Here is a 15,224-nt window from a genome sequence, read left to right as displayed (position 1 = left end):
TGTAAACAGCTCACTCCTACATTGTTTTCCAAGATACCTGATGAATGATGTAAAAAAAAATGGCAAAAGGATTGGAGCACTGAAGTTAAAATTAAGATGCAAATGATTCATGGGAAAGATTAACATGAAAAGAGAATGGCAGCTAAATGCTGGCCTCTACTGCCTAGCAATTCAGAAAAGAAAGGCTTCAACTATCACATTCCATACCAAGTAGAGGTAAATTTAATTTTCAGAAACAATTTTGCAAATACTGTCAGAAAAAAATGTCAGGCTCCTGGCTCAGCATTCTGCCCTCCCTCAGCTAATCAGTACTTCTCTATATACAATGCTGCAAAGCACAGTGAACAGTCATACATCAAAGAGGAGGGTTCAATGTCCACCAGTTATTTAGTAGTACTAAAACTATTGATTAAACCTATCATTTCACAGCTGGGACTACAACAGGTGGCAAGAGAATAAAGGGCATATTATAATAAAGAATTTGCCCTCAAAATTCTCCAAATTAATCTACTGCAGATGGCTCTATGTCAAACAAGACCTGAGTGAACACTGTATGGGGCCGCTTATAGAACTAAGATCACCTAGAACTGTTTCAATTAATGCAATTCTGACAAATGGGTCTTCAATGTGAAACATCAGCTCTTGCGCAATCCAAAATATCAACTATCCATTTCCATCCAAAGATGCTGTCCACTATCCAAAGATAATGTGGAAGAGCAGAGGGATCTGGAGGTACATGTCCACAGATCCCTGAAAGTTGTCTCACAGGTAGACAGGGTAGTTAAGAAAGCTTATTGGGAGTCAGCTTTCATAAGTCCAGGGATAGAGTTTAAGAGTCACGAGGTAATGATGCAGCTCTATAAAATTCTGGTTAGGCCACACTTGGAGTACTGTGTCCAGTTCTGGTCATCTCACTATTGGAAGAATGTGGAAGCATTGGAAAGGGTACAGAGGAAATTTATCTGGATGCTGCCTGGTTTAGAGAGTATGCATTATGATCAGAGATTAAGGGAGCTAGGGCTTTACTCTTTGAAGAGAAGGAGGATGAGAGGAGACATGATAGAGGTATACAAGATATTAAGAGGAATAGATAGAGTGGATAACCAGTACCTCTTCCCCAGGGCACCACTGCTCAATATAAGAGGACATGGCTTTAAGGTAAGGGATGGGAAGTTCAAAGGGGATATTGGAGGAAGGTTTTTTTACTTAGAGAGTGGTTGATGCATGGAATGTACTTCCTGAGTCAGTGGTGGAGGCAGACACACTAGTGAAATTTAAGAGACTACTAGACAGGTATATGGAAGAATTTAAGGTGGGGGGTTATATGTGAGGCAGGGTTTAAGGGTTGGCACAACATTGTGGGCTGAAGGGCCTGTACTGTGCTGCACTATTCTATGTTCTATGCTCCCTGACCTCAGGTTCCTCCAGTACAAGGGCTCCCAGCCTTTTTTATGCTACAGACCCCTACCATTAACTGAGCCAGTTAGGAACCCCTGCTCTAGTAGATTGTTTGTTACTCCAGGTTCAAGCACCGGCAGTCTCATGACTCTTATATTAGTTGGATCCCCAGCCAAAGCACTGTAAGTTCCATTCCAATGCCACCATGCGAGTTACCTGACCCCCATGTTCCCAGTTCAAGGAAACAGAAGGCAAACAATAAATGTTGATCTTTCCAGCAATACCCAAGACTCTATATGAAAAAATGTACTTATTGGAATGAAAGGTAAAAACAATATTAAGAACTGTCAAATCTGAAAGGGTACTGATAAGTATTTTAATAAAAGGATAGAAACTGGCCATCATGCTGAGTCAGCTGTCAACAGCCTTAACTGGTGATTAAAGGTTTAAGGTATGCCCAGTGTGAACCACACTAACAAGGATACAATGGTTGTAAAAATGACCTGCAAAAGATCTTGAGCTTCTGGGGAGGGACTGAAGTTATCCAAGCTCCAATATTTAAGCAACCTGATGTCACAGAAGCAATACGCTGTAATTGGAAAACATTTGTCGACAACAGTATTCAAAGCAGTTTTAACAAAGCTGAATCAGTGGGATGATGATACTTGCATAAAGAACAGTCAAGATATCCAAGGTACCAAATTTTCAGAAATGTTTCATATTTATCTCTTAAATTATAAGTAATTTTTTCTAATGGAATACAGCCATAGATTTCTTTCTTCCAAGAGTCTAAACTTATTTACAAAAGACAGGACTAAATATATAAATGCTCTGAAGATGAAACAATTGGTTATTTGGGGAAAGAAATAAATATATATATTCAAGTTATTACGAACTCCATGGAGCATGTGGAGATCTACCAACAACCAGGCACTCTTTCTTTCTTTCTTTTTTTCTCTCTTCCTTTCTCTTTTTTTTCTATAGGGTAGTCAGGGGGGAGGGGTTAAAGGGAGGGGGGAAGGGTTATATACATTTTTTTCATACTTTGTAATTACTTAAAAATGCAATAAAAAAAAGTTTTCAAAAAAAAAAAGATATCCAAGGTAGAGCTATAGGTATTCAAAAATCATTTACAATACAGAATCAAAACTATTAACAACAGAAACAAAGTTGTTTGTCTGGAAAGATGGGCATGACAGATGTGGAAAAAGTATGAATTATCCTTATCCACTTCAGGACTCACCTGGCTTGAGGCTTATAGATTTTGAGAATTTGGTATGCCTTCAGTAGATCCAGTTTGCCATGTCCCTGTTCAAACATGTTGACCCCTGGTAGTCTGCGAGCAGATGCTATTAATGCTTGCTTCATACTGGCAGGATTTACCATCTCACGGTGTTGTACAGTGCTGGCAAAAGACAAAGCAAGTTCAATCAGAACAAATTTAAAGGAGGAATTCCATTTTATCACACAAAACTTCTATAGACAGTGGGATTTCTCAGTTAAACTTGGAAAATTTAAAATACAAATTTCCAACAAAAGCCACTTTGCCTTTTCAAAAATCTATTGGAACATTTTATCAAACAGATCACAAACAGCAATTTGAAAGATCCCAACACTTTTGTTTGAACAAGGTAATTCAACCAAATGTTTAGTGTCAAGTTTTTTTTATATAAAATCTTGCTGTGTGTTCTCACATACAAGCAGCTACAAGATTTCTTACAAAGTTTCTATAATAGACACTAGATCAGAGGTCATGGTCAACAGCAGATTACAATGTTTTATTTCGGCACAAAGAATCACTAGAAAGGAGCAGAAAATGTATTTGACCATCAAGAACCATACATGCAAAACTCATGCAAGGAACATTTAGACCAACAACTAATGAAGGCTGGAAATAATAGCTCAATAATGTTATCCAAAACTTTTTGCTTGAAACCACACCTGATAACTTAGTCATTTGCTTTGGAAAAAAATTAGATAAGATTTCCTTTGGAGACTCCCAAGTCTTGGAGCAGCTCCAACTTAAACCATTTGCTATGTGGTTAACAAATAAACCAACTAAAACTTGAATCAAATCCAGCAACTGTGTCTTGTACCTGTAACTGCCCACTAGCTTAAATCCTGGTGTAAAGCAATTTGCAAGAGTACAGCAAATATTAGCACAAAGTTTTATTTGATCAATCCACATTGCGCCCTTTCCAAACATCTTTCCATATTGCAAAACCTCAAACTTGATTTTAAAAGAACTAATGATGAATTCAGGAACGAACAACTAACCAGAGGGATATTAAATGGATGTCCTTATTTTCTAATTTAGTGACTTGTAGAATGCAAGCTTGCTTTCCCAGAGTTCAAGATAACATATACAAAGTAGTATTGAAAAATCGAGGGTAAAAAGGTCCAAGGATCATGTACCTAAATTATACAAGGACATAAACATGGCATGTGCAGAACTGGCTATGGCAGAGGTATAGATTCAGAAGATACACCTTTCTTCAGATAGGGATAATCAAAGAAAAAGGCACATATTACAAGTTAAATCCTAATGGAGCATGGCAATCCGTAAGTTAATGTTGCTGTCTCGTAGCTTCAGCAGCCGAGGTTTAATTAAGATCTTCAGTGCACTCTGAGGTGCTTGAACATTCTCTCATGACTGTGGGTTTCTTAAAAGTGCTTTGCCGATAATTTAGCTAATTTAAAGTATCATCAGAACAGACAAGTAGGAAAAGAATCAAAGGTGAGTTGAAAGGCTTGTGAGAGAGAATTAATCGTAGACCTATAGGGAAATAAAGATTGGGAGTGCTCAGCAGGAAGCCAGTATGGACCCACTGGCCAAATGGCTTCTTTCTGTATCGTAAAAAAAGTAAATAAATTGGCTGAAAAGATGGAAGCTATATGCCATATTGTCTATGGTGGACAAAAAAAAAAGCTGCCTGATCCAATGTTTTCCAGCTCTTGGCTGATTGGTTTTTTGGTTAAGACACATGAAGTGCTTGTTAAAATTCATCTGCAGCACCCAAGGTTCTCTGTCACCATACCCCTTAAGTAACACATCTTTTAGCTTAAAGAATCACTCAAATCTTAACCAATGCCTTAAACCCATTCCATCTAGGGGCTGACCGCTGTTTTGTACAGCAAGTTTCTTCGTCTGTGAGATAGGATAGGCAGGTGATAGAGAAAGGACGCACTCAGACAGAAGCTCTGAGATGTGTCTGTTTTAACACAAGGAGTGTTGTGAACAAAGCAGATGAGCTTAGAGGTTGGATCAGTACTTGGAGATAAGATGTGGTGGCCATTACAGAGACTTGGATGGCCCAGGGACAGGAATGGTCACTTTAAGTGCCGGGTTTTAGATGTTTCAGAAAGGACAGGGAGGGAAGAAAAAATAGGTGGGGGCAAGGCACTGTTGATCAGACATAGTGTCACAGCTGCAGAAAATGTGGACATCATGAGGGATTGTCTACAGTATCTCTGTGGTAGGTTAGGAACAGGAAGGGGTCAATAACTTTACTGGGTGTTTTTTTATAGGCTGCTCGATAGTAACAGGGATATTGAGGAGCAGATAGAGAAACAGATCCTGGAGAGGTGTAATAATCAGTTGTCGTAATGGGAGATTTTAATTTCCCAAATATTGATTGGCATCTCCTTACAGCAAGGGGTTTAGATGGGGTGGAGTTTGTTATTTGCGTTCAGGAAGGTTTCTTGACACAATATGTAGATAAGCCTACAAGAGGAGAGGCTGCACTTGATTTGGTATTGGAAAATGAACCTGCTCAGGTGTCAGATCTCTCAGTGGGAGAGCATTTTGGAGATAGTGATCATAATTCTATCTCCTTTACCACAGCATCAGAGAGAGATAGGAACAGGCAAATTAAGAAAGCATTTAATTGCAGTAAGGGGAATTATGAGGCTATCAGGCAGGAAAATGGAAGCTTAAATTGGAAACAGATGTTCTCAGGGAAAAATACAGAAGAAATGTGGCAAACATTCAGGGGATATTTGTGTGGAGTTCAGCACAGGTACGTTCCAATGAGACAGGGAAGTTATGGTAAGGTACAGAAACCGCTGTAATAAATCTACTCAAGAAGAAAAAGAAAGCTTACAAAAGGTTCAGAGAGCTAGGTAATGCTAGAGATCTAGAAGATTATAAGGCTAACAGAAAGGAGCTTCAGAAGGAAATTCAGAGAGGCAGAAGGGGCCATGAGAAGGCCTTGGCGGCCAGGATTAACGAAAACCCAAAGGCGTTCTACAAGTACGTGAAGAGCAGGAGGATAAGACGTGAAAGAATATGACCTATCAAGTTTGACGGTGGGAAAGTGTGTATGAAACAGAAGGAAATAGCAGAGGTACTTAATGAATCCTTTGCTACAGTATTCACTATGGAAAAGGATCTTGATAGTAGTGATGACTTGCAGCAAACTGAAAAGCTTGAGCATGCAGATATTAAGAAAGGGGATGTGCTGGATCTCTTGGAAAGCATCAAGTTGGGTAAGTCACCGGGCCTGGATGAGATATACCCCAGGTTACTGTGGGAGGCGAGGGAGGAGATTGCTGAGCCTCTGGCGATGATCTTTGCATCATCAATGGGGACGGGAGAGGTTCCGGAGGATTGGAGGGTTGTAAATGTTGGTCCTTTATTCAGGAAAGGAAGTAGAGATAGACCAGGAAATTATAGACCAGTGAGTCTTACCTCAGTGGTTGGTAAGTTGATGGAGAAGATCCTGAGAAGCAGGATTTATGAACAGTTGGAGAGGTATAATATGATTAGGAATAGTCAGTGTGGCTTTGTCAAAGGCAGGTCATGCCTTACAAGCCTGAATGAATTTTTTGAGGATGTGACGAAACACATTGATGAAGGAAGAGCAGTCAATGTAGTGTATATGGATTTCAGCAAGGCATTTGATAAGGTACCCCTAGCAAGGTTTACTGAAAAGTAAAGAGGCATGGGATCCATGGGGACATTGCTTTGTGGATCCAGAACAGGCTTGCCCACAGAAGGCAAAGAGTGGTTGTAGATGGGTCATATTCTGCATGGAGGTTGGTCACCAGTGGGATGCCTCAGGGATCTGTTCTGGGACCCTTACTCTTTGTGATGTTTATAAATGACCTGTATGAGGAAGTGGAGGGATGGGTTATTAAGTTTGCTGGTGACACAAAGGTTGGAGGTGTTGTGGATAGTGTGGAGGGCTGTCAGAGGTTACAGCAGGACATTGATAGGATGCAAAACTGGCCTGAGAAGTGGCAGATGGAGTTCAAGCCAGATAACATATAACATAGAATAGTACAGCACATTACAGGCCCTTCGGCCCACAATGTTGTGCCGACCCTCAAACACTGCCTTCCATATAACCCCCCACCTTAAATTCCTCCATATAGTAGGAGACTAGTAGTCTCTTAAACTTCACTAGTGTATCTGCCTCCACCACTGACTCATGCAGTGCATTCCACACACCAACCACTCTGAGTGAAAAACCTTCCTCTAATATCCCCCTTGAACTTCCCTCTCCATACCTTAAAGCCATGTCCTCTTGTACTGAGCAGTGGTGCCCTGGGGAAGAGGTGCTGGCTGTCCACTCTGTCTATTCCTCTTAATATCTTGTACACCTCTATCATGCCTCCTCTCATCCTCTCATCCTCCTTTCCAAAGAGTAAAGCCCTAGCTCCCTTAATCTCTGATCATAATCCATACTCTCTAAACCAGGCAGCATCCTGGTAAATCTCCTCTGTACCCTTTCCAATGCTTCCACATCCTTCCTATACTGAGGTGACCAGAACTAAGTGTGAAGTGGTTCATTTTGGTAGGTCAAATATGATGGCAGAATATAGTATTAATGGTAAGACTCTTGGCAGTGTGGAGGATCAGATGGATCTTGGGGTCCGAGTCCATAGGATGCTCAAATCAGTTGCACAGGTTAACACTGTGGTTAAGAAGGCGTATGGTATATTGGCCTTCATCAATTGTGGAACTGAATTTAGGAGCCAAGAGGTAATGTTCCAGCAATACAGGACCCTGGTCAGACCCCACTTAGGAGTACTGTGCTCAGTTCTGATCGCCTCACTTATGAGAACAGGTTGAGTGAACATGGCCTTTTCTCCTTGAAACAACAGAGTATGAGAGGTGACCTGATAGAGGTGTGTAAGATGATGAGAGACATTGATCATGTGGATAGTCAGGGGCCTTTTCCCAGAGCTAAAATGGCTGCCACAAGAGGACACAGGTTTAAGGTGCTGGGGAGTACAGAGGAGATGTTGGGGTAAGTTTCTTACTCAGAGAGTGGCAAGTGCATGGAATGGGCTTCCAGCAACAGTGGGGGAGGCAGATACAATAGGGTCTTGTAGGAGACTTTTGGATAAAAATAGAAAAATAGAGGGCTATGGGTAAGCCTAGTAATTTCTAAGGTAGGGACATGATCGGCACAACTTTGTGGGTCAAAGGGCCTGTATTGTGCTGTAGGTTTTCTATGTTTCTATTTGATAATGTCTTGCCACCCCCTTTTTAAAAATGAAAATGTCAAGGGAAAATTTACATTATATTCTCGACATTTCCTCAAAATCTGCACCAGAAAACTCCTCCTCTATTTCAACATTAAGTCAGGCCACTTGTCCAGAGTTTTTTTTTCAAGTTTGCATGCTGCCTGATGCGAAGTGGCAGAAACCTGCATATTTCAGCCAATTAACCGAATGAATTAAGTCATTGCAGATAAGAGCCAAGACGCTGTACTAATTGTACCCACTGTGGTGTACAATCTGAGTTTCCATACAGATTTGCATTTAATATTTCTTATCCCTCCCATTTTTCAACAGCTAATCAAGTCACCCATGGGCAAGGTACAGCATCCACTTATCCCTTGATCAGGGTCATATGAAACCACAGAAGCAGGCAGTGAATGGTTGTCTGAACATGGTGTAGATCACAAGTGCTGGTTACATGACCACTGATGCCAAGCAGATGATCTCTGAAAAGTATTGATAATGGCTGGGGTCACTGTCTTGTAAAGACACTGCCCAAAGGCTTTGGCAAACCATTTCTATAGAAAAACTTCTCAAGAACAATCATGGCCATGGATAGAGAAGATGGAAGTCCATGATTTCCCACTTCATATGACATACTCTGGTGATTCAGATTATCACAATCAAATCTTCAGAAGGCAAAGATGTCATTTATATTCAGTTTCTGCACTGCAGGTGGCGAATCTCTGGAATTCTCCACGATGGAGTTATAGAGGACTAGATCATTAAGGATATTTAAATTTTAGAATGATTAGGGATTTGGGGGCTATAGGGAAAATGGACAAAAGTTAAGTTTAGGACAGATCAATACGGAGTGGCAGAGCAATCTTAAGGGACTTACTGTCACTCCCGTTTTTTTAATGTACTAAGGCAAAAGGGGAAAACACCTGTAATCACCTTGCAAGCCAAAGTTTTGTCAAACAGAACACCATAATGCATAAAGGCTTCTAGGTCAAACTAACTAAAGATAATTTGAACTAATTTTTTTTTAATGGAATTTTAGACTAACTTGGTTATTTTATTTACTCAATATGAAGTTTGCAAGAGCCAATCCCAAAACTTCCTCAAGAGTCTTAATAGCTGTTTAAAACTCACTTGGGAGAGTATTCATTACCCCATCTGTCAGTATTTCCCAGAAGTCACCAAGTAATCTTGAGATAAATTTATAGTAGCAGCTGTTTTAAATATTTACAGATAATAATCCTTGTTTGCTCAAAATACAGAAGCATCCTGTATGTAATTTGATAGTGGTTAGATCACACATGGGATGTTTTCCATACAACGGGTAGAAAAGTGTAATCCTACTCCAAACTTGAAAATAATGATAATTCTTGATAGAGCAGACACACAATTTACAGGAGTTTCATTAGTGATGTCCTGGTGAGCTACAGATACTTTTGCAATATTGGCTGTTGTGATAGACTCAAAATAGGGCTTTTTTATTTTTTTTATGACTTTCTACAACTACAAAAAAAAACCATCAACAAAATGGAGATTTATACAGTGCAAAACAAACATGTCTAATATGTAATTCATAACAATAAGGAAAAAACTCCAAAAATAAAATCATATAAAGTTAGTATCCTCCCCACCCTCCAACTACAAAACTCCAGGCCAACCACTTCAACGTGTAAAAGAAAAATTAATCGGAGTGTTTGATCCCAGGCTGTAAATATATATATAAAAAGAAAATATAATGCTTACTACCAAAATTATAATGTAATTCACATCAAAAAAACCCATAAAACTTACAGGAAAAAAAGCTGAAAGTAAGGGATTATAGTACAAAAAAAAGAATAAACTTAATCTAAATAGGAGTTATGAAAGTATTCAAGAAAAGGTCCCCACACCTTATGAAACTTTATGTCCGAATTGAGAAGTGAATAATGAATCTTTTCAAGGTCTAAACAGGACGTAATATCACTAAGCCATTGAGCATGAGTGGGTGGGGCAACATCACTCCACCTGAGAAGAACTAACCATCTAGCCAAAAGAGAGGCAAAAGATAATGTTCAAAGTTTAGTTGGGCTCAAATGAATGTCTGCTTCACTCAAAGTGCCAATAAGAGCAATCAGAGGGTGAGGTTTTAAGTGGCAATTAAGAATATGGGATAAAGATAAAAAACTGCTTGGGAGCATGATTTAAATATTTCTTTATCTGATGCGGTTTGGGATTCAATTATTAAGTCAGTTAACTCAACTTCTTTATGTGCTCACCACTGCCTTTTGCAGTTTAAGGTTATACATAGGGCTCATATGTCTAAAACTAAATTATTGCGGTTTTATCCTGATATTAGTCCAATTTTTGACAAGTGTAAAGGGGGCAAGGCTTCTCTTATTCATATGTACTGGGCTTGTCCTAGTCTAGAAAATTCCAGACTAGTTTTTTTTATCTTTAACCCATATTCTTATTGCCACTTAAAACCTAACCCTCTGATTGCTCTTTTTGGCACCTTGGGTAAAGTAGACATGCATTTAAGTCTGACTAGAATAGTGCTTCATTAAGGCCTCCGTCACTCAGGCTCAGGTGTGGGCCATTGCCATTGGGTGTCAGAAGTCCTGAAGCCCAAGTAGAACAGTACATTCAAAGAGCAGGAATTTTTTCTGCAATATCCACTTGCTTGCAATCACATCAAGATGTACTCACCTTGCAAGCAGAGTGACTGCACCAGCCACCACTGGTGATGCCACACTAGTGCCCGAAAGCGAACGGCAACCTCCTTGCATACCAGAGCCTCGCACGCTAGAGCCATAGGTCACAATATCTGGTTTCATTCTGCCATAACCACCAGGAAGCTCCTATGGGAAGAAAAACAAGCATTCATTTGGCAAGAACTCAAATGCAATAACCACAAATGTTAATTTGTGTATAAATTTGGAAGAATATCATACACTAACATTAGCAAATGGTCAATACTGAGCAGAATGAGTACAAGCAATAATTTTATCTGGTATTCATCACCTTACTAACATAAGCAAAGTATTTTTATTTTACATTTCAAGCACAGGCTGTTTAACTATGGGCTGGGCTCTGAAAATACAACATTGAAACAAGAAGGTACTCATTATGGGTTTCCAAACATTAGACCTTCTTTACAAATAGGTTGAACAGTCAATTAAATATACTTGCATCAGATCATTCAGAATTGCAGATACACACGCAACAGAATCTTCAAATGCCTTACACAAGTCAAAGCTGCATTTGTTTTAGTGCCTTTTAAATCCTCAAGGCTCTTGCGCAGTTCAATTGCAAAATCAGAGCCTTTTATATCCCCTTTCAAAGTATTTTGCAGCCAATGAAGTTTTTCACGAGTGCATTTACTGTTTTAATGTAGGAAGATACTAGTCTATCTGTGCACAGAAAGCCCCTAATACAACAATGGGATTTTTAGAAAACTGATAATAAATAACATCAAGCAAATGTTGCCCTATAAAAATAGCTATATAGCTAGGTTCTTTAACATTCAGCTGAGAGAATGGACACAGTCTTGTTTGAATAGCTCACTCTAGCAACACAATTGTCAAAGCATAATCCCCTCAGTATATTCCTCTGGAGTGAAAAAACTGGATTTCTATACTCAGATTATTAGTTGGACCTGAACTTGACCTATCATCTCAGAATGAATTGTACAATTGAGACCAGTAATAGATTATCTGGCAATGAATTATTATACAGATCCTCCAAGGATTATGAGCACCCAACTTGTAAGGGAAAACAGACCATTTGGGGGGCTACTCTGGGGCTACAGGCATATTCTGCTGTAGAAACTTGCATTACGGCTGCATTTCCAATTTACAAACTATTCAGATTATGAACACCACAGGAATAGAACACTGCCATAACCTGAGGAGTACCTGAGATATTGTTGTTCCTCGCCATGCCTTATGGTGCATCAGGCGGCAACCTTGCCATTACTTCAGCATTTATCTGTTTGATTTTTTTTTAAAAAGGGTGAGTTGCTAGCTCAGTGCTCAACCCAGCATGGAAGGAAAGCATGCAAGGAGCTGGCTGGATTCGTTTGCAGGAGCAATTGCCTTTAAGTCCAGTGTGGATGCCACTACACAACCATCCGGCTAAAGGGGGAGGACCTGTGTCAAAATTGTAGTGAGCCATACACATACACAGAAGATGGGATGTTATGTACAAGATATTGGTGAGGCCTAGTTTGGAGTATGTGTGCAGTTTTGGTCACCTACTTTTAGGAAAGATGTAAATAAGATTGAAAAACTGCAGAGAAAATTTACAAGGAATGTTGCCATCTCTAGAGAACTTGAACTATAAGGAAAGATTGAATTGGTTAGGGCTGTATTCTTGAGAACACAGAAGATTAAGAGGAGATTGATAGAAGTATACAAAATTATGAGGGGTATAGATAAGGTAAATAGAAGCAGGCTTTTTCCACTGAGGGTGGGTGGGACTACAGAGCTCATGGGTTAAGGGTGAAAGGTGAGAAACTTAGGGGTACATGAGGGGAACTTCTTCATCGAGAGGGCTGTGAGAGTGTGGTATGAGCTACCAGCACAAGTGGTGTATGCAAGCTCGATTTCAACGTTTAAGAGAAGTTTGGATAGGTACATGGATAGTAGGGGTATGGAGGGCTATGGTCCTGGTGCAGGTCAATAGCAGGAGACAGTTTTAATGGTTTTGGCATGGATAAGATGGGTTGAAGGGCCTGTTTCTGTGTTGTACTTCTCAATGAATTTAAAAAGCAAAGTTTTGCAATCACAAATGACGTAATGATCACATAATTAGTATTGTTGGTTGAGGGATAAATGTCAAATAGAAAACATAAAGAACGCCCCTACTCTTATTTAAACAGTCCCTGTATTCTTTATGCATGACAGTAAATAGGAAGCACCATTAACTTAAAGCTGTATACCTGTGTCTTGAAGTAAAAAGATTACTTATCCTCTATGGCACTGGAGACTATTTTAGCTTAGTAACTCCATGAGCTCCCAGCAGGGTAATCACAGTGGTCCCATTCTCCATCTCCTTATTTCCCTCTATCATTGCATATTATTATTTCTCTCATGCTCATCAATTTCTTCCCTCTTACCTACACCAAGGACAATTAACTCACCAGCACATTTGTGGGAGGTGGGAAGAGACCAGAACATCTGATAATTCTACACAGGATGTGCAATTACTTGAATCAGCACCTAAGGTCAGGGTTAAATCTGGGTGTCTAGAGCTATGGGGCAATGACATTAACCACAGCAACACTGTAGCAAACCCACAGACTGGATGCAGTTTAGATTTCTGAGGGGTCAAAGATTCAGATTACAGGGAAGAGATTGAAGACTGCAAGAAGACGCATCCTCAGAGCTGAAGATGGTGAGTCTGGAATTCACATAAAAACTATAAAGGCCAAGGTACTTTTAAGGAGATAGAAATATTCCTTGAGACAAAACAAGGACAGTGGAAGAGAGCAGGAATATGGCATTAAGATATTTGATCACTCTTAAGTATGCTGAATAGCAGACTTGCTCCGCTTATGCTCTCTTGTTTTTAAGTAACACTAAATTTATATGTGTGGTTGATGTCAGATAATATGCATACAAGACCACATTTAGTCGTGCACTGAACATGGAGAAACATGAAACAGATAAAACTTTAGAAATGTGAGATTAGTCATACATTGTACAGGTTTAAAACAGCCTCTAGAAGTACAAGATTACTTGCTTTGAGAAGTACAAAGAACTGAAGTTACACACTGCAATGCTCTGAAATGAAAAAGTTTACGGCAAAGTGCACATCAACATTCCAAGATGCTACACACAGATCTGCACAATAAGTTTTAACAACACATAAAAGTTCAACACTACCATAGACAAAGCAGCCCAATTGATTGACATACTAACCAGTGTCCTATGCAAACATTTACTCCCTCTACCATCAACATTCATCACCACTTATAAAATGCAGCTTGGCACCTTGTCAAAACTTCCTTTAAAGCATTTAAAAGCCCACCAGCTTTGCCATCTTGAGACAATGACACAAGACAATTGGGAACACAACAACACACAAGTTCCGTTAAAAGATCACATGCAATCTTGACTGTCCTTTACTTTACTGGACAGTACAGCACAGGAACTAGCCCTTCTGCCCACATTGTGCCAAACTAATTAAGTTAATGACACCAAATCCCTTCTACCTGCACAAACTTTTATAGATGTGTGGTGGAGAGTATATTGACTGGTTGCATCAGGAAGAATAGTAATAAGGTTGAAAGAGTGCAAGGAAGGTTTACAAGGATGTTGCCGGGACTTGAGAAACTGAGTTATAGAGAAAGGTTGAATAGGTTAGGATTTTATTCCCTGGAGTGTAGAAGAATCAGGGGAGACTTGATAGATGTATATAAAATTATGATGGGTATAGATAGAGTGAATGCAAGCAGGCTTTTTCCACTGAGGCTAGGGGAGAAAAAAAACCAGAGGACATGGGTTAAGGATGAAGGGGAAAAAGTTTAATGGGAACATTAGGGGGGACTTCTTCACACAGTGTTGGGAGTGTGGAATGAGCTGTCAGATGAAGTGGTAAATGCGGGCTCACTTTTAACATTTAAGAAAAACTTGGACAGGTACATGGATGAGAGGTGTATGGAGGGATAAGAGCCAGGTGCAGGTCAGTGGGACTAGGCAGAAAAATGGTTTGGCACAGCCAAGAAGGGCCAAAAGACCTGTTTCTGTGCTGTAATGTTCTATGGTTCTATGGTATCCATGGTTATTACAGTATGGTTGAATGACAATTGAACGAACTATAATAAGGCCATTAATGGTTGTAACATTGGCCTTGGAGGGTACCTTGACAGTAATCAATTACCCATCCAACGAATTCAGAGAGGGTGTAAAAGGGACAAATGCCTTGAGGTCCCTGCTGGAGATAGGTCAGTTCTCAGAAAGATACCGAAGGAATGACCACTGCTATACAATACTGCTAAAGTCAAGTACATGCGAGCTTTATGTGTTGGTCTTTCCTGTGGTCAATCTGCAAGTAAGAGATATACAATTCACTGCTAATTTACCCAAGTGGTCATTCCTCTGGAGGAGAATCGAGCCATGTTGTCTTCAAAATCAATCCCACCTACACCAATTACATCCATCTGGTCAGCAGGATTATTGAGAGTACTGGAAGAGATGAAACAACATTAGAGTCAAAACAATTAAGGTTAGAATGAGTTAATAAACTAGGATTATCGTTTAGCTGTGTCAAGTCATAGCAAACATAATAACTTCCATGTTTTTCTAAATTCTGTTTAAATGTCTGGCAGCTAATAATGTGCTTTCTGAAGTTTTACCACTGCAAAATAGACAGGT

The 15,224-nt window shown here is 39.7% G+C and overlaps 1 protein-coding gene across 5 annotated transcripts in view; it reads right to left on the bottom strand.

The window, feature by feature from the left end:
* The window catches only part of mbtps1 (membrane-bound transcription factor peptidase, site 1), a 113,054-nt gene that overhangs the window by 35,302 nt on the left and 62,528 nt on the right, over positions 1-15,224 (bottom strand). For all 5 annotated transcript variants that reach the window (XM_059992628.1, XM_059992627.1, XM_059992630.1 and 2 more), the window contains exons 9-11: positions 14,933-15,035; positions 10,555-10,706; positions 2,642-2,803 (exon numbers count right to left, since the gene is read on the bottom strand). In XM_059992628.1, coding sequence (XP_059848611.1) covers positions 2,642-2,803; positions 10,555-10,706; positions 14,933-15,035 — 417 coding nt within the window. The remainder of the gene's footprint in view (positions 1-2,641; positions 2,804-10,554; positions 10,707-14,932; positions 15,036-15,224) is intronic.

This window comes from Hypanus sabinus, chromosome 17 (assembly GCF_030144855.1).
Source record: "Hypanus sabinus isolate sHypSab1 chromosome 17, sHypSab1.hap1, whole genome shotgun sequence".
Lineage (NCBI taxonomy): Eukaryota > Metazoa > Chordata > Chondrichthyes > Myliobatiformes > Dasyatidae > Hypanus > Hypanus sabinus.
This window is presented reverse-complemented; position numbering and strand designations above follow the sequence as displayed.